This window comes from Callospermophilus lateralis, chromosome 1 (assembly GCF_048772815.1).
Source record: "Callospermophilus lateralis isolate mCalLat2 chromosome 1, mCalLat2.hap1, whole genome shotgun sequence".
Taxonomy (NCBI): Eukaryota; Metazoa; Chordata; class Mammalia; order Rodentia; family Sciuridae; genus Callospermophilus; species Callospermophilus lateralis.
In genome coordinates, this window is record NC_135305.1 from 176,550,303 (window position 1) to 176,570,655 (window position 20,353).

Consider the following 20,353-nt stretch of genomic DNA (forward strand, 5'->3'; position numbering starts at 1 on the left):
TACAGCCCTTTACTTCTAACAATAAAGAAGTAGAAAATGTACTTCATGAACCAATGATTCCTGACAACCAACAATTTTAGTTCTTCAAATACCAACTATTTGATAATCTATTCAGGAATATTTCTAGGAATTGACACTGCATATTATCCAGAACTAAAGTTTGTCTTCTAAAACCCACCAAACAAATAATCTGGCAGATCTGATACCGTGTGAATTCTCCCTTCTCTGGGATTTCTCAGAGGGCTGAAAGTGTGCTGTGCCAACATCTCTGGGTTCCTTTTATGTGCAGTGGGTGCAACAAGGCTTTGACACCAAATTCAAATATTTTCTGAATAAATAATGTTCTTAAATGTAATGTTTTTTTAAATAATTCCTTACAGCAACTGACATTTCAGCTACTGAATGTAGAAAATTTAAAAAGACATTAAACATCTTCATTTGATATGCAGCAGAAGCTCCTTTGATGGATACTGCTCTTTTATCCACCATTAAGGAAAGCAGGTGTGTGTACAATGTCCACTATTGACAGGACTTACATTCATAATGTTCTCTCTTTAATTAAGAATGCAGTCTTGGGGCTGCAGTTGCAGCTCAGTGGTAGAGTGTTTGCTTACTTAGCATGTGTGAGGCACTGGGTTCAATACTCAGCACCACACAAAAATAAACAAATAAAATAAAGGTATTTATTGTGTTCATCTACAACTAAAAAAAATTAAAAAAAAAAAAAAAGAATGTGGTTTTAGCATGGTGGTTACCTGTCAGCATCCACTTTTCTATCTGAACTCTGCCATCTAGATGCTCTTAGAAGAATTAAGGTAGTCATGCCTCTGCTACTAAGGAATATTGGCAGTTTATAGCTCTCAGTTACAAGTCTGTTCTATAGTTGCCCTGATCTGGGGACTGCCCTCAGTAGGAAAGAGCCATCTCATCCAAGGTCCCATTCCTTTTGAGGTAGAGAGAGCTGAAGTCTACTTCTAATAACAAGTAATGAGTGGCCACAAAGCCTGAATTATGGACAACTATGTGCTTTAGATCAGTTCTAAGGCTCCTTGTGGGAGGATAAGAAACTTCTATTGCAACTACCTTGCGCTTCAACTTCTCTCTGTATGCAAACTTGCTTCCTTCACTCCTTCCAGAAGTTGTTACCAAAGCACTCCCCAGTCAGACTCCTGCATGCAAATATCAAAGTCTCATACTGTTTCCCAGGGAACCTGAACTATGACAAAACCTAAACCAAGATGACTTGGCTGTGGTCACATATAAGATATTAATGTCTTAGTTCTGAAATTGCAGTAGGCATCAAAATGGCCAGCAATGCAAAAAAATAAGTAGTCGACATAGTCCCAATCGTCTGTGTATAAATGATGTAATAAAAAGTTAATGGGTAGAAGAGACAAATGTACGGGTTTTGAACTTGAGAAACAGTTAAGTTCCATTTCTCAGCCTTCCACTCATATGCAATGTGAGCTCTCTTGAGCTCTGGTTTCCTTTCTAGAGCACGTGAACACCCAATCTGTGCTAGAATATACATAATCATGATGCTAAGCATTACACAGCCAGCACAGGAGTAGTCAAGAATAGTTCCAGAAAGACCCTGGACAAAATATAAACTTCTAGCAAGGATCCTTATATCCCTTATCAGGCATTGCCTCTGATACAATCAAATAAGCCAGTGCTTTATTCTTTAACTGTAAAATTTACATATAAAGAGTTAACGACCTCTCAAGCAAAGTTTAAGAAAGAGCAATGCCTGGAAAGTCTCGGGTTCTTTATCTGAAGTCGGGAATGGTAACATCAACCCCCAGAATCTTTGGCACCCAACTGGTAATCAGTGAAGAACACCTATAATTAGAAATGGGTAGAAATATCTGCCTACAGGTGATTATAAAACTAAATACATCTTAAGACAGTTATAACTCCAGGGTCTCAATTAGGAGGCTCCTCTATGAAGCCACATTCTATAAATCCAATGTAAGATACAGTCCATGAAAAGAAATTAAAGGTCCTCTTCGCTATAAGATATAAATGCTTATCATACCTGAGTCTGTGGAGTTTGACTCCTGACTCTTCAGACCCTCGTGGATAGTCCTGGAGGATGGTACTCTATGTTAGGAAAACACAGCAAATAGTGAGATCAACCTTAAGATCAGCTAAGCATGAGGGTTAGTTTCCTTCAAATTTAAGACAGCAAATGTGGCAGTCAGCATAAAGTCCTTCTTTCATCATAATTTTATTTAACAACAGCAATTGCTTTTCAAATTGTGTGCAAGATTTATTGAGTCAACAGTCTGTGTTGTAAAACTGCTTATTCAGATGAATTTTACTATCATTCATGTTTTCAAGAAATTATGAAATTTCTTGTGGGACTCCTAAACCACAAGTAAACTATTAATTTTTCAGCAGTCACAGAACAGAAATATTTCTTATATGTCAATTTCAAAATTTTTTAAAAATTATTTTATTAGAGAAAAAACACAGAAACTCATTCTGTATGTAGCAATCCCTAAAACAGGCTAATTTACCTTTTTAGAATGATTCCTGGCTAAAGCTGTGGACTGGTCTTGACAACTAAGCTGAGGAAAAATCCAAAGCCAGTACTGTCACTGTTATCTTACTTCTGTATCTGAAATTCTTCCCACTTCTATTGTCAGCTTTTTTTGGGGGGGTGGGGGGGGGACTGGAGGTTGAACCACTTTAACATTGACTATATCCCCATCCCTTTCTATTTTTTATTTTGCTAAGCTGCTGAGGCTGGCCTTGACTTGAGATCCTCCTGCCTCAGCATCCCAAGACACTGGAATTGTGCCAGTTTTATTAACCATACAGACACAAAGGCAGTTATAAATAAATTATAAATTAGATAGCTAATAGAATTTTCTATAGAAGACATTGTATCCCTCCTGCCAAATTCCTATGTCAAAGTCTTAATCCTTACTATATTTGGAGGTCAGACTTTTGGGATTAATTAAAATTAAATGAGGTCTTAAGAGTAGAGCCATAATTTGATAGTATTGGTGGCCTTATAAGAAGAGGTGGGAGAGAGACTAAGGGAATATAAATGAATGAATGAATTTCTTCACCAAATGAGGACACCACCAGACGGCAGACATCAGCAAGCCAGGAAGAGGAACCAAATTGGCTGGCACACTAATCCTGGACTTTCCAACTTCCAAAAACAGGAGAAAACAAATTTCTGAGGTTTAAGTCATTCAGTCTGTGGCACTGTGTTTGAGAAACTTAAGCAGACTAATAGAGAATGCAAAATCTGTTGTTTAAAAATATAAATATAAAAACAGAAAACTTTGCACTTTTAAGATTTGAAGCCACCACCAAATAATTGCTTCTCAAAAGCTGTATGTAAAGATGCTACAAAGAGTTTCCTGATAGGCACAAAGCCACTCTTCCAAGTATGTCATTTTTTTTTTTTTTTTTTAAGAGTTGTTGTCTTCTACTTCAAGACACTGTGACAGCCAGCCACAGGTGGCACACGCCTATAATCCCAGTGGCTTGGGAGGCTGAGGCAGGAGGATGGTGAATTCAAAGCCAGCATCAGCAGTAGTGAGGCCCTAAGCAACTCAGTGAGACTCTGTCTCAAAATAAAATATAAATATAAAAAAAGGGCTGGGGATGTGGCTCAATGGTTAAGCACCCCTGGGTTCAATCCCCAATAGCAAAAAAAAAAAAAAAGACACTATAACAAATAATTTCCTGACTACAATTTTTACTTTTCCTTCACAAATACTAGAATGGGGACTGTTATTTCCTTTCTTTTATTCACATACTATATATACACACACACACACACACACACACACACACACACACTATAAGCAGAAGTATAAAAACTATTTAATTTGTATAAAAACTATCCAATTAAAAGACTATGTTTCCATCCAAGAAACAAACATGAGATGACATACTTTTAGTTATTTCTGTATTCTAAATTTCAAACTTAACTATTCAGACATTCTATTACATTACTTACTGTTTTTCTGGTTGAACCACTGCAATTTTCCTCTGTTTATGTACTATAAGAAAGGGGGTGGGGAGTCAAGAAAAGTAAGACAAAAGAGAGTTATATATGTATTGTTTATATTAACATATTTAAAATGGTAGCTACCTGCTACTTTATATAAGTTCTTATGTATTTGAATATCTAAATAAGGCACATTATTTTGGGTAGGAGTCTTTATACAAGGAGCAAAAATTGATATTTTCAAGGGTCCCTGGGTTAATCAATTCCCAGGAATATTTTCCAAGCAAAACTAGATATTCATGAGAAACTGGTTTGACAAAAGTACAAATCAGACCATTCAATGGGGGAAGGGATAGTTTTTAAAATATGGTGCCAGGAAAAGTGAATTCTCTTATCTTACATTGTATATAAAACTGAACTTAAAATTGATCAATGATCTAAATGTAAGAGATAAAGCTATAAAACTCTTAATAAAAAAATGAAAAAAACTTCATGACTTGGTATTTATCAATTATTTCTTAAATATGACACCAAAATTAGAGGCAATAAAAGTACAAAACACTAAAATTTGACTAAATTTTGTGCATAAAAGAGAATAAAATCTTATGCACGTCAAGAAAGTGAAAAAGAAACCCATGGAAAATATTTCCAAGTCATGTATCTAATAAAGGATTAATATCGCTAACATGCAAAGAGCTCTGACAACTCAATAAAGGATAAATAACCCAATTTAAAAATAGGTGAAGGACTTGAGTAGATATTTTTCCAGAGACAATATACTAATGTCCAATAAGCATATAAGAAGAGCTCAACATCACTAATCCTTAGGGAAATGCAAATCAAAACCATAATTTCACACCCACTAAGATGGCTATCAAAAAATGAACAAAGGAGTTGGGCATGGTGGAGCACGCCTGAAATCCCAGCAGCTCAGAAGACTGAGGCAAAAGGGTCATGAGTTCAAAGTCAGCCTCAGCAATTTAGTGAGGCCCTAAGCAACTCAGCAAGACCCTGACTCTAAATAAAATATAAAAAGGCTGGGGATGTGGCTCAGTGGATAAGCACCCCTGGATTCAATCCCTAGCACCAAAAAAAAAAAAAAGAAAGAAAAGAAAAGAAAAGAAGCACTGGGGAGATGTGCAGCAACTGGACCTCATGTGTTGCTGGTAGAGACGTAAAATGCAGCAAGCTGCTTTGGAAAACCGTTTGGCATTTCCTCAAATCGTGAAAACATAGTTACCATATGACTCACCATTTCCACTCATCAGAATGTACCCAAGAGAAATGAAGACACAAATCTTTACATAAAACTTGTAAACTGAAGTTCATAGCAGCATTGTTCATAATAGTAAAAAAATGGAAACAACCCAAATGTTCATCAACTGAGGAATGGATAAACAAAATGTGGCATATCCATACAATGGAATATTATTCAGCTATATAAAGGAATAAAGTACTAACAGACACTAATTCACATGGGTGAATTCTGAATACACGCTAAGGAGATAGTCACAAAAGAGCACATATAATATGATTCTATTAATAGTAAATGTTCAACATAAGTAAATCAATGGAGACAGAAAGTAGATTAGTGGTTCTCTGAGAAGGGGTTGGAATGGGATTTCTTTTGGAGATGAAAAATATGTTCTCAAATCAACTATGAAGCTAATAGCACAACTCTGTGAATATACTAAAACCAAGGAATTATAAACTTCAAAAGAGCAAATTTCATGGTATACTAATTATATCTCAAAACTGTTTTTAAAAGAGGGGAGACAGGGGGCCGAGGTTGTGGCTCAGCGGTAGAGTGGTCACCTTACACATGCAAGATCCTGGGTTCAATCCTAAGCACCACATAAAAATAAATAAGTGAAATAAAGGTATTGTGTCTAACTACAACTAAAAAAATAAAGATTTTTTTAAAAAGAGAAAAGGGAGATAGAATATTACATCTAAGCTTAGCTTACTCCATAATCTCAGTTACTGAGGGGGTTGAAGTAGAAGGATTGCAAGTTCAAGGCCAGCCTCAGCAACTCAGCAAGAACTTGTCTCAAAATAAAAAATAAAAAGAATTGGGAGGTGGCGGGGGTTGTGGCTCAGTGGTAGAGTGCAAGACTTGTGCGTGTGAAGTACTGGGTTCAATCCCCAGCACCACATAAAAATAAATAAAGGTATTGTGTTCATCTACAACTAAAAAAAATTTAAAAGGGAGTGGGGGCTGGTGTTGTGGCTCAGCGGTACAGCACTCACCTAGCACATGAGAAGCCCCAGGTTCGATCCTCAGCATCACATAAAAATAAATAAATAAAAATAAAGGTATTGTGTCCAAATACAACTAAAAAAATAAATACATAAAAAGAGAACTGGGGATATAGCTCCATGGTAAAGCATTCCTGGGTTCAATCCCCAGTTATCCTCCTGCCCGCCAAAAAAAAAAAATTTTTTTTCAAGATTAAGTTGCAAAAAGACTCTAGCTTTCATCTTATTCAACTTCTCTTGCTTTTTCTCACTTCCTCACTCTGATGGAATCCAGTTATCTTGCCATTAACTGCCCTATGGAAAGATCCATGTGCCAAAGAACTAAGGGAAGCCTCCAGTCAATAGCCAGCAAAGAGCTGAGGCTCTCAATCCAAAAGCCCATGGAAATTACTTTTTGTTATTATGGTCTGAATATCCTGCAAATTCATTCTGACACATAATCACCAACATGTTGGCATTAGGAAGGGGGGCGGTCTTTAAAAGTAATTAGATCAGGGGCTGGTTAGCAGAGTGCTTGCCTCACATGCACAAGGCCCTGGGTTCAATATCCAGCACCACCAAAAAAAGTAATTAGATCATGCTGGGCACAGTGGCCCATGCCTGTAATCCCAGCAGCTCTGGAGGCTGAGGCAGAAGGATCGGGGGTTTAAAGCCAGCCTCAGAAAAAGTGAGACACTAAGCAACTCAGTGAGACCCTGTCCTTAAATAAAATACAAAATAGAGTTTGGGATGTGACTCAGTGGTTGAGTGCCCCCGAGTCCAATTCCTGGTACCCTCTCCCCACAAAAAAGAGGCCACAGGGAATTAGTAGTCTTCTTTAGCATGTGAGGACACAGCAAGAAGGTGTTATCTATTAACCAGGAAACAGGCCCTCACCAGACACTGAATCCATTGATACACTGTTCTTGAATTTCCCAGCCTCCGATGATGTGTTATTTATAAATTTCTCAGTCTATGATATTTTGTTATAGCAGCCAGAATGGACAACAACACTTGCCAATAATCATCTGAGTAAACTTGGGAGCAGATTCTTCCCACATTAAGACTTAAGATATCTCTGGCCCTTCCTGAAACCTTCACTGAAGCTTTGGAGAAATATACATCCAAGAGAACCCACCTAAGTTACATCCAGATGCCCAACCCACAGACACTATAAGATAATGTTTGTTGCAATAAAAAATTTCCTATGTAGAAATAGATAACCAGTTTTTCTCTAAAATGTCCCTACTCATCCTAATAGGTAAAAGTCATACAACAGATCACTTAACAATCAACCCTCTTGCCCAGAAAAGATACCTCGTGCCCGGCGAGGAGTGCTGAGGGGGTGGCCATTGGTCTCACACCAGCCCAAAGGAAATATATCCATGGATTCCACACTCACAATACATTCAGGTATAGGCTTCTTAGAACCTGTTTAGATTAAACAAAATAATTTTGTTTAGATCATTAAATAGCCTACTTCATAAACTACTTTCTAAACACCATTCTACTGTTACAGAAACAAACACAAGTCTCTCGAGCAAGAATATTTTTCATAGGTTACCTTTTTCATGTATGATAACATTATGGAAAAAGTGAACTGTGCCCTATATGTATAAGTTTTATGGACCAAAATGGATAATGAATATACAAGGTGACCTTAGTGAAGAAACAACAAATAAGCAACTAGAACTACCACTGGTATCATTCACATAGCTAACAATTCTCCCCCCGCCCCCAATTCCTTGAAATAGAAACCAAAAGGGAAAGTGACAATTCTACTCATGAGAACATTAGTTCAGGTACTCTGGGAATAAGCCAGAAAGTAAAACAGTAAATTCCAATCAGAAAATTATTTGGCAAGTTGCTCAGCAAGTTGCATGAAAGTCTACATTTAATACTGTCCTTAATGCCTGCATTAGATGCCAATTCCATAAATCACAAATAGTAGGTACCTTCTCAAAATATGACTATTTGGCAATAGGATTAAGAAAAAGAAACCCAAGCCACACACAGTAACTACAGCACTGAGCACTCACACAGCCTTATAACCACAAACCTCCCCCATCACTGAATACTTCACTGAATAAAATACATAATTTCTATTTCATATGCCTTTTGATACTGTTTGTCTGGGGCAACCAAAATACTCTCTCTTCAATAAACTGTGTTTGCTGTTCATGCTCATTTATTTTAGTCATATCACAATATATACTACTTGATTTAACCTTCAAGAAAATAGGGACTTCATAACAAAGGTTTTATGCACATTCATTGTCTAAAAATTGAAAACTAAGGACAGGAAAATAAATTTTCAGTTCAGAGTGTTGAGATTCAAATAGAAGTCTCTAAATAAGGTCACTATTTAACTAGTCCAATAAGTGAAACAAGCCACACTACCAAAATAAATAGGAAGAGCAAAGGAGTGCTGGCACTTACCTTCCAGCTGGAGCCACAGGTAGGAGCCTCTCACAGCAGTAATGGTGGCAATGCATACTTCTTCAGGAAGAAGAGGGTTCACTGCCTCAAGCTTCATGTTCTCCTTAAACTCATGCTCAGAAATTGACTAGAAAAGGAATGAATCAAATTCACTTACTAGATTAATGCTCAATATTAATTTCTTTTTCTGTTTTTATTGTTTTTTAAAGATGCAAAGGAAAAATATCTGCCTTTCTTGATGTTATAGGCAGTGAGGTCTTTAGGTCAGAGATTTGTGCATATTGCAGCATAGATGATGACCCTGTTCAAATTGTACAGCCTCTCTTTTTGACTCCATTTCCTCATCTGTCAGATGACTTTGAAAACACTTCTCTCTCACTGGATTATTAGAAAGATCAATGAAATAAGACTTGGTGTCTCAAACCAAGTGATTCTCAACTGTTCATTCACTTCCCCTCCCTCAGAGGGCTCTACTATACTAAAAACTTCCTGGTTCATATTTGTATGTATACCAGAAAAGTAAGTCAGAATTAAAAAAAAAAAAAAAAAAAAAAACCTTACAAATAAGGGGGAAGAGTCATTTAAAACAGGTTTTAAAAATTTGCAGCTTCTGAGTCAAAATGGATAACTAAACATCTGCATTTGATTATTCTCCTTTCTGATAAGTCACTAAAAGTTTTTTTTTAAGATACAAACCTATCAAAATGAATATAAGAGAAGATTAAATTTTTTTCAATATTAAAAGTCTCAATTTTATAATTAAATGATATTTAGTGTTTTGATAAATTCTAAAAAAATATTTAGTGTCTTGATAAATTCTAAAAAATTCTTTTTGAAGCACATACTTGTATTTTGATATAAAATTTTTTAAAAATTCAGAAAAAATATATGCACACATTTTTTCATTTCAGAAACTAAAGGTAAAATATATATTTATAAAGCAGAAATTACTTAGATAATCTGATACAAATCTTCTCTGGATAGGATAAGGCAGTATTTTCAGTGTAACGTTCAAATTACACTTATAACTTAACATCTGTTGCAAAAAGTGATTTCTAGAAGGACCCATTAAGTTTATTTTGTGGTATATATATCATTTTTACCTAAACCACTTAGCCACAGTAGACTTTTTTATCCTGCTAGCTGCAGAGGGATCCTGGGCATGACTCATGAATTGGGGTTTGAGATATCAAGCTATTATTGCAGTTTCCCAGAGTAAACCTTAAATTTAGGACTTAGCAATCAACTTACTTTTTATTAAAAGTGACAAAAATAAAATTGGTGAGTGCAGTGCTTTCTTTTATGTTGGTTATGCATTTTAAGTTTTTCTTTTTATTATTAAAGCTTTATAGTATACATAGCAGTTGGATTCATCTTGACAATCTCATACATCATGGAATTCAGTTTCAGTTCATGATCCTCCCCTTTTTCCTCTTGTTCTCCCTTCCTTACCCTATTCTCCTTCCTCTACTAGACTAGATTTCCTTATAATTGTCAATTTATTTATATCTGATTGGTTCTTTTTACTTATGCATAAGGTGAAATTCCCTGTGGTATGTTTATATATACACATGATTTTTAAAGAATTCATTCTGTAGGCCTCCTCTTACCTGTTCTTCCACTTTGCCTCTCCTTTTTCTACATTACCACTCTTCCCTTTATTATATCCTACCCTACCCTTCCCCTTTCCTTTATTTTATTCAACATCCACATATGAGAGAAAACAGTTGACCTTTGAGTTTCTAAGTTTGGCTCATTTCACTTGGCTTGATATTCTCCATTTCCATCCATTTTCCAGCAAATGCCATAATTTCATTCTTTTTATGGCTGAGTAGAATTACATTGTATATATACAATAATCTTGCCTCAATCCATTCATCTACTGATGGGCATCTGGACTGATTCCACAATTTAGCTATTGTGAATTGTGCTGCTATAAAAATTAAGGTGGCTGTAACACTACAGTATGCCAACTTTAGATCTTTGGGATATGTAAATTTATCTACATACAAATTTATCTATGTATATTTTCTATAATAATATAATCTCAGATCAGATACTGTGATGCCTCCTGCTTCACTTTTCTTGCGTGGTATTGCTTTGGCTATTCTGGGTATCTTATTCCTCCAAACAAATTTAAAAATTGTTTTTTCTAATTCTGTGAAGAATGTCATTAGTATTCTTAAAGCCATCATTATTTGGCTTTTTTTTTTTGTTCTTTTTAGTTATATATGACAGAAGAATCCATTCTGATATAATTATACAAGTATGGAATATATCTTATTCTAGTTAGAGTCCCATTCTTTTCATATATGTACATGGGAAAAACTGTTTTCATATATGTACATGGGAAAAACTGATTTTTTCCACTGTCTTTCTGTCATTGGTATTTGGATGGGGATTTCACTGAATCTGTATATTGCTTTTGGTAGTATGGCTTTTTTGACAATATTAATTCTGCCTATCCAAGGAATATATCTTTCCATCTTCTAAGGTCTTTCTTCAGTGTTCTATAATTTTCATTGTGGGGCTCTTTAATCTCCTTGATTAGATTAATTCCCAAGTTTCTTTTCTTTTTGTTTTTTTTTTTAGATTATTGTGAATGGGATGGTTTTATTGATTTCTTCCTCAGGTGTTGGGAGCACAGGGAGAAAGCTATTGGCTTATGGGTGTTGATCTTGTATCCTTCTACTTTGCTGAACTCATTTATAAGCTCTAGAAGTCTTCTGGTAGAGTCTTTTGGGTCTTCTAGATATAGGATCATGTCATCAGCAAATAATTTGACTTATTTGTATCCCTTTGATTTCTTTTTTTTGACTGATCGCTCTGCCTAATGTTTCGAGGACTATATTGAATAGAAGTGGTAAGAATTAGACAGCTTTGTCTTGTTCCTGATTTTAGAATAAATGCTTTTAGTTTTTCTCAATTTGGTATGATGCTGTCTTTGGTTTATCATAAACAGCCTTTATGATGTTGAGGCAAGTTCCTTCAATCCTTAGCTTCTCTAGCATTTTTAACATTAATGGATACAAAATTTTATCAAAGGCCTTTTCTTTATCTATTGAGAGATTATGTGATTTTTGTCCTTAATTTTATTTAATTGGTGATTTACATTTATTGATTTGCGTATGTTGAACCAACCTTGCATCTCTGAAATGAAAGCCATTTGATCATGGCATATTATCTTTTTGATTGTTGAAACATTTTATAAACTAAAATTTAGAATAGGGTCTATTATTATCTAAGCATATATGAAAGATAAATCTAAGTTGACCATTAAAAAAAAAAAGCTAAGAACTGGAATAAAACAGGTACTAGGCAACTGCAGGTGGAAAAGAAATAGTCAAAACAAGAAGGATTTGCTGATAACACCTGGAGCTCTTCTACTCCACCCTACCCAACCCCCAGGGCAACTGTCTCTTTCCCTCCATATAAAAGTTGGATTTAGCCTCTGGACATGGAAAACATAGATCCGTGGGCAGGAGAATACAAGAAATTATTAAGGGCAAGTATGTAGTGGGTAATGAATGAGTAATGAATACACAGGGTGTACCACTGAATTGTGTTATAGCATATCAGTGAAAGGTGAATCTAAATTGGCAACAAAGAAAACTAAGAACTGATAGTTAACTAGAGGTTAACTGGCCCAGTCTAGCCTATACTAATCAGGTAGGGGATTGAAAAAGACTTATGAATAATATGAGAAGCCCAAGAAGACACAAAGGTAAGGATCTGGGTTTCCCCAACAAAGGGTCAGCCAGATCACATCCTGAAGGAAACTTCAAGGTTGACAATTCCCACCAACACAATCAGCTTTTTCTTTTATTCTTCCATTCTTAACTATAAGCATTTAAGAATTACCAGATATATAAGAACATGAAAGTTAGAAATCAAAACAGACAAAACAAACAACTTGGAGAAAGCAGAGATTAGCGTCAACCTGCCATCAAGTGGTGGGGGGTTAACATCCTCTGAGAGAAGAAAAACTACTGCATCCTTAAAACAAGAATGGTATACTAGAGAAATGCAGATTAAAACTACACTGAGATTCCATCTCACTCCAAAATGCCAATCATCAAGAATACAAGTAACAATAAATGCTGGCAAGGATGTGGAGAAAAAGGTACACTCATACATTGCTGATGAGATTACAAATTGGTGCAACCACTCTGAAAAGCAATATGGAGATTCCTCAGAAAACTCAGAATGGAACCCCCATTTGGCCCAGTTATTCCACTCCTCAGGATATACCTAAAGGTAATATAAAATGGCTACATGCTCATATACTATAATATAGAGTCAATAAATGTGTCTAAAAATCAATGCCTAAAAGATGGCACATATTGTTTTGAAAATGAAAAAGTCTTAATACCAGAATTATATTGAGAAGAACAGGAAGCAATCACTTCTGAGAAGGGAGGATGTGCAAAGGGATAGGAAAGGGACTATTATTCTATGTTCTAAGCTTTCTACGGCTCTTTGGTTTTTTAAACATGTGTGTGTTTTATTTGAAAAGAAGTATTTTAAAATAAGCTTAACAATTTTTCTATATGCTATATTTCAACATTTTTTCATATTATTGAACCATCAAATCATAAAATGTCAAATTCACATTTCAGCTACTAAGAAAACATAAAGCTGATAAACTTATAAAACTAATGTAATTAGTACATTTATTAACTTCTCCAGTAAACATATTTGTCTTTGACTATAATCAACAAGGTGGCTAAAGGATTAAATGAGATAATAGTTTGAGAGTAACAGTCATAAAAAGCAAGGGAAACAAAGCAGCCCCTGAAGCCTTGAAGCAGTGGTCAAGTGGTCTCACCGGAGGAAAGCACCTCTGGGGAGCAGCTTCAGCACCACACTGTTTGAGGTAGTCGGCCCAGTCGAAGTCCTGGCTTGGGTAGCCTACATGGAGACAAAGAGCAATGATTCACATCACGTGTGCTTGCCTAGCTTTACCCCTCAGCCATGTGTCCATCCATAAACTTCCAAGGTTGCTAATCTAAGGATTTTTGATCATCTTAGAGAGCATAAAAAACACTTCAAACCACAATTAATTTTTCAATGCTAGATATCAAACTTAGGGCCTACATAGTTAATTTTATAAAATAAAACAACTCTGTCCAAACTATACAGTGGAATTCTTTGGAATTTTAAATTTCAAATTGGGCATTTATTTATTTATTTTTTTAACCTTTTTTTTTTTTTTTTTTTAATGTGGTGCTGGGGATCAAACCCAGTGCCTTACACATGCTAGGCAAGTGCTCTACCACTAAGCCACAACCTGGGTACTGGGCATTTATTTTTAACAATATTTTTTACTAAAATAATTTTATTTGCTTCATCTTTAGGATATTTCTCTATATCTTAAAAGCAATCACTTTTAATGATATTTGAAATTAAGCTGTATTTTATATATTAGTTGACAGCAATTTACCAAAGAATCTAACACAATTATGACCAGACTTGATTTACACATATGAATCTAGTATTATTATCAATTTTATTAGGATGTAAGCTCTGAAGGAAAAGAGATAACAAAGAGTACTATTTAATAAGTGAAATTTTTTTTGATAAGGCTATTTCTTTACACATGTTTTAGCTAATAATAATACAATGTTCTTAGCACTGTTTTCAGATTCAGGTACAACAGAATTTCAGAATCTCAAAGCTCTCAGAGATGGAGAGAAGATGGTTAATGGACATGGGATACAGCTGATAAGACAAATAACTTCTGGAGGGGTAACTAGGATTAATGAGAATTGAATATTCCAAACAGCTAGTAGATTTTTAATGTTCCCAACACATACACATACACACACTCTGAAATGAGACAGACATGCCAATTATCCTCATCTGATCATTGTACACTATTTGTATATATTAAAATGCTACACTGTATCCCATATACATATAATTGCTACATGACAATAAGAAAAGAACACCATAAAATATCAATGCTCTTATAATCTGAATCATTAATTCATTTCAGAAAAAAGTTGAGCTTAATTCCCTACTTTATTATACCAATATTCTTGAGAGTATCTCCAATAGAATGACTTGAATCAGCACCATCTGTGTACAAAAAGCTGATAAGGCCTGACTGCTTCACTGTGTCTAAACTTCTCTCTGCCAACACAGAGCTTAATACCACAAAGGCACAGAGGAGGCTACTCAAAAGAGTATGCCCTCCTTCAGCCCTTTAATTATCTTTTCCATATAACTGAGAAAGGTACCACACTCTCCCTTTGTCCCTACCATGTTTCTCAACAGTACATTTTCTGCCATTTTCATTTGTTTAATCTACTTTATTTACAAGATAGTTGGCTTGTCTACAACAGTGCTGAAATCTCCAATATCTTTAATAATTGGGTTTTTTTTCCCTTTTCCTCCATGAAGGTGCAAGCCCAAGCATTCCTACAAAGCAAGAACATCCTTCTGTAGGTGTTCCGTACAACACCTTCCTACCAGACACTCCTACAGTTTGCTCCACTGATGGAGGAGAATCTGGGTATTTCTCCTTGAAGAGACTATGTTGTGCTCATTTTTGTCTCCCCAGTGATAAGCTCAATATTTGGTTCATAGCAAACATTCCATAAATGTTTACTAGCTGAATGGAAAGCAAAAGGTTTGAGTTTATAGCTTGTTAACACAAAAGAGTACTTCTATAGCTCAGTGTTTCAGCAATCAACATTTAGAAAGTGAAGCCATGCTTACCAAAAGCCTACTAATGAAGTACACCTAGACCACTGCTCAAATAATCAGATTCGCTGATATAAAAGATCAGATAGTCATCTGACATTTTCCAGATACTCCAGGTTTAAAAATATTAAAAACTTCAGTCAAGCTCAACTAAATCAAAATTAAATGTCTTGATTAAAAGGTCAGAGATTATATTTTGAAAGTTGAAAACACTAGGAAAATGAACTTTTATTTTCCTACCTAAAGCCTCTGAGTCCTACTCTTGACCACAACTTCCCACAAGGCCCAGATACCTAAAAATTAATAACCTACATTATAGTTCTAGCTGTTAAAGCCTCTTCTCACAAGCCACTCTCAAAGTTCAGCATGCATCCAAACCCACCCTTCTGTGAACTCCTAACAGGACACAAGATGGAATGGACTAAGGAGTCAGCACAGAAGCTGAACTTGAACCAGACCTTCTGGTTATGCAGATATATGCATCAAATACAAGAAAAGAACATACTTAAGAGATTCTTAGCTTTATAACTTTTAAAATGTAAATATATGGAATCTCGACCTTCATTTACACTTGTCTGAGGCCCCCAAATATTAAGAACACCAGGAGAAGGACAAAAGATTCTAGCAATTCGACTTAACATATCTCATCTCAAGAAACAACAAAGAAGAGTACAAATGTGCACCTGGAGGTGGGCTGATGTGTAGACCATTCTTCAGACTCCACTGCACAGGGAAGATGCCAGGACTGTTGACATGGCACACAAATGATCGCCGTGCATGGTCCCCAGGTCGCAAGTCATCCATTTCCACCAGAAAGTACTTCTCATCAAAAACCTATACACACAACAAATAAAACACACAATGTGTGTGTGTGTGTGTGTGTGTGTGTGTATGTATAAATGTATATACACACGTATACATATATGTGTTTTCCTTGGCATAGTCAAACAAGTCACAAGAGTTCATAGTCCCACTGGGTATTAATAATGCTAAACATTGATAAATGTTAACTCAATATCAGGTAATATATTTTAATTATATGCTTTTCATATATTAATCCAACTTTCCTAACAATCTAGGTACATTATCACTCCACCTTGCAAATTAAGGGAGAAGAGTTTAAAGAAATGTTAAATTAACTTGCCCTATGGTACAAAGCCAAGAAAATGAGAATCTGGATTCAAACCAAGTAGTTGGTCAAAATTTAGTTTACAAGGGATCAACCACACTAGGATTATGTGAATGTATCCCTCCAAAGCTGCTGTTAATGCAGGAATATTCAGAGGTAAAATGATCATATGTTATGAGAGCTATAACCTAATTAGTCCATCCTAGTCTGAATGAACTGAATGTGTGGTAACTGTAGGCAGGTGGGGTATAACTGAAGGAGGTGGGTCACTGGGGAGTGCCCTAAAAGGGTCATTCTCCTGTGGCAGGTTCCCCCCACCTCTCTCTGCTTCCAGACTGTGTCATGAAGTGAGTAGCTTTCCTCCACCAGTCCATTTTACTAGGATGCGCTGCCTCGTCTTGGGTCCGGAGCAATGGAGTTGGCCATCTATGGACTGAGCCATGAATCCCAAATAAACATTTCTTCTAAGTTATTGTTAGTATTTTTGTTACAGTGATACAAAAGCTTACTAAAACAATTTAAGTTTTTAGATCCTAACCCAGTTTCAAATGCCAAAGAAGAGAAAATAATGAACTTCTTCTGGCTCTAAACCAGCCCATATTTCTGAAAGATTCCAAATAGGGTCTTAGGACCTTACTTACAGATTCAGAATCCCTCCTTGCTCTGAGGATAATCTTCTGGCAAGACAAGGAAATTTACATATCTATATGGGTCAGATGATTTATCATTCAAGCAATTATTGTCTAGCTATGCTCCAACGTAGGTTATACTTTCAGTAAATGAACTTCTGCTCTAGTCTTAAACTGAAACCCCTTCTTTATGTAGTAAACAAGTAACTGAGCCTTGATAAAATGCTCACCTCTTAAGGATGCTCCTGGTAAGGGCCTTTCTTTTGTCAGATTTCTGAACAATTAAAGTCTGAATTTGGAATAATGGTCATAGCCATCCCACTGCTAGATCTTGTGATGCTAATTGCGCCCCCCCATACCTCCTCATTGTAAGAAGACCTGCATCTGGTTGAATGCTTGCTGATGATACTACCTGCCTCCAAACTTTATAGACACTAATGCCTACTAGGATTACTCCAAAGAATGGGTGAGGGGTCGGTCACCATTCAGCTGCCCAGGCCCTAGTCTGCATTGGCTGGTTAGGGCTACCAAGCTCTAAAGAAGTGAGAGATCAGAGAAAACTGGAAATACAATACGAAATGTGCACAGAAGCAATTCTGACCACATAACTATGAGTTGGATTAGTAGAGTATAAAGATTAGAACCCTACGATTTCCTACAACAGTCACCCTGATGGAGATTCTTACCAAGGAGAATTGCTCCCACTGTACCTTAATGACTGTAGCAGGAGAGATCCCAAAAGGAGACCAGGGGTCCACAGCTTCCAATTTCATATTTACAGAGAATGTATGAATGCCAATAACTTGTTTATCCTGAAATGCAAACACCAAAAGGGAATAAAAATACAGTGTTTTTATATTAGTTTTATGTTCATATGTAACTGAATAGTGTTCTAATTAATTCAAATAATAGAACTGATTTTTTCCCCCCTGGAAAAAAACTGTTCAGGATCAAACAACAGAGAAAGTACTCCTATTCACTACATTTGAAACACAAGAAACATCTTAAAGAAAAACCAAAAACATTTTATAGTAAAGTTGGACTATGTATTTAGGAGTAGAAAATATGACATGGGGAGAACAAATGTTGGAAGAAAATAAGGGTGATCCTTCCTCCAACCTTAACCCCTCCTCCCCCAGACAGAAGGCCATAGCACTCCTACCTCCAGGGATTATTTTTCACTTCTCTCTTCCCCAAACTGCTTTGCTTTACTCTATTGTAAGGAGATGAATACCTATTTATCACATGTTTTTGTTTTACCTTAAATAAGTAAGATGGTAATGGCTCTTCCTCTTCCTCTTTCACTTTAGCCAAAATCTCTTGCCACTCAGTTTCATTTTTCAGATGTTTGATGGCTTCATTAAGACAAGACAAAATGCTTTAGAAAAACCTATACACTTTTTAACTATTCTGAAAGCATTCACATAAACAACAACAAAAACTTTCCACTGGAAATTGTCCCATTGGTTTACACCCATCTTCACTCAAAAGCACTTGCACCTTAACCTCAGTACTAGGCTTTGTGAAAATACCTATGAAAATACCTAAGTTTACTGTTATAAACTATAAAATAATAAAATACACACCCAAACAAGGGCACATAAATAAGTGCATATTTATATAAATAACAATTTATTATTGTAATTTCCTTTAAAACAAGTTGCTAAGAACTGAATTTACTGTATACGCCTATCTGAATGCTACCTAGAGAATTTTTTTTCTTTAATCTGATAAATGGTCAGAATAGATTAGGTAAAAGTTTCTGAGGCATATCAATATGTGTGAGGTATAAGTTCAAGAAAAGTAAAAGAAAAGCAGGCAATTCATAACACCACATATATTTGTGTCAATCTCTTCTATGTGAATAAAAGCTTTCAAAATATGTAGAACACATTTTTTCAGTCACATAGATATTAATACTAATATGATATAACAATAATGTAATAGTTGATAGAAAAATTCTATATTAGTTTTCACCTAATGGGGGCTGAAGCTCATATCCTTGTTGAGCAGCCCAACCAACATGATGAAGAAATGGATCCAAGTAATACAACCAATGTTCAAAATTGTTGGGACTTTCAAGTCCTTCATAACACAGCTTCAGCCGTCCCCCAATGTTTTCTACTACAGTAACAATCCAAGTGCTTAAAGTGTCCCGAAAAGCTTGGCATTCTAGCCTGGATCCTGGAGCAATGAGATCTAAGGGATTCCGTCCATTACGGAGCTGTAGATTAAAAAAGTAAAATGGTTAAATAAGAAAAGTTAACATGGTATTTTTTAAAAGTTCTAAATGATCCCAAACCATCCTTCATATTTTTTATTCATTCAAAAGCCAGTTACATCAAATTGTCTGCTATCATGCAAGCCTCTTATAGTATTACTTTTAGATGATATGGAAATCTTTTAAAGAATACCTACAATAAAATTATTCTAACAAATTTCTCTAGAATATTATTTAGCTCATTTACTAAGAATTTTTAAATGTAATTATTGTCTAATTATAAATGCAAAACTGATTATCATTAAAGAAAAAAAATCCAACAGGTCAAAGTCTTCTATAATTTCACTTCTAAGAAAGAACTGGGGTAGGTATTTGTCATATACTCTTTGTTTTCATAGAATTCATTATCCACCTCTTTCTCTCTTATTTTTTTTCAAAATGGGAATACCTTATACTGTTTTTTAATTTGTTCTTCACGTAACACATCAAAATATCTAATTTTATTATATCAAATGTAAATCTTCCTCATCTTTTAACTGTTTTATGATATTTCTTATTATAAGTAGGCAATAGTTTATCCACTTTCCTTCTGATGGCATTTTGCTTGTTTCTGATTTTTTACTCCTTTCAGAATGTTTTAATGAACACAGTAAGAACTTTTGACTACACGAAGGAAAGTGAAAATTCAATTCTATCTAGATATATATTAAAAACAATAATAAAGAATAAAAAAGAAGTGCTGGGGATGTAGCTCAGTGGTAGAGCATTTGCCTAATATGCTCAAGATCTGGGTTCAATCCCCAGTACCAAAAAATTTTTTAAAAAAGGAGAAAGGAAGGAAGAAAGGAAGGAAGAAAAGAAGGAACTGGGAATGTGGGAGAGCATATGCTTAGCATACATGAGGACCTAGGTTCAACCCTTAGCATTACAAAAATACTCATTCCAAAGTCATCACCTAATCATCTCTTAATACTCAACCTAACGCCTTTTTCTGAGTAAGAACTGCTCAATGA

General features: G+C 35.4%; 1 protein-coding gene across 5 annotated transcripts in view; it reads right to left on the bottom strand.

Moving 5' to 3' along the window:
* The window catches only part of Sfmbt1 (Scm like with four mbt domains 1), a 129,071-nt gene that overhangs the window by 16,591 nt on the left and 92,127 nt on the right, over window positions 1-20,353 (bottom strand). For all 5 annotated transcript variants that reach the window (XM_076836657.1, XM_076836835.1, XM_076836565.1 and 2 more), the window contains exons 6-14: window positions 19,097-19,343; window positions 18,380-18,474; window positions 17,830-17,931; window positions 16,045-16,195; window positions 13,482-13,564; window positions 8,654-8,780; window positions 7,532-7,645; window positions 3,986-4,028; window positions 2,039-2,103 (exon numbers count right to left, since the gene is read on the bottom strand). In XM_076836657.1, coding sequence (XP_076692772.1) covers window positions 2,039-2,103; window positions 3,986-4,028; window positions 7,532-7,645; window positions 8,654-8,780; window positions 13,482-13,564; window positions 16,045-16,195; window positions 17,830-17,931; window positions 18,380-18,474; window positions 19,097-19,343 — 1,027 coding nt within the window. The remainder of the gene's footprint in view (window positions 1-2,038; window positions 2,104-3,985; window positions 4,029-7,531; window positions 7,646-8,653; window positions 8,781-13,481; window positions 13,565-16,044; window positions 16,196-17,829; window positions 17,932-18,379; window positions 18,475-19,096; window positions 19,344-20,353) is intronic.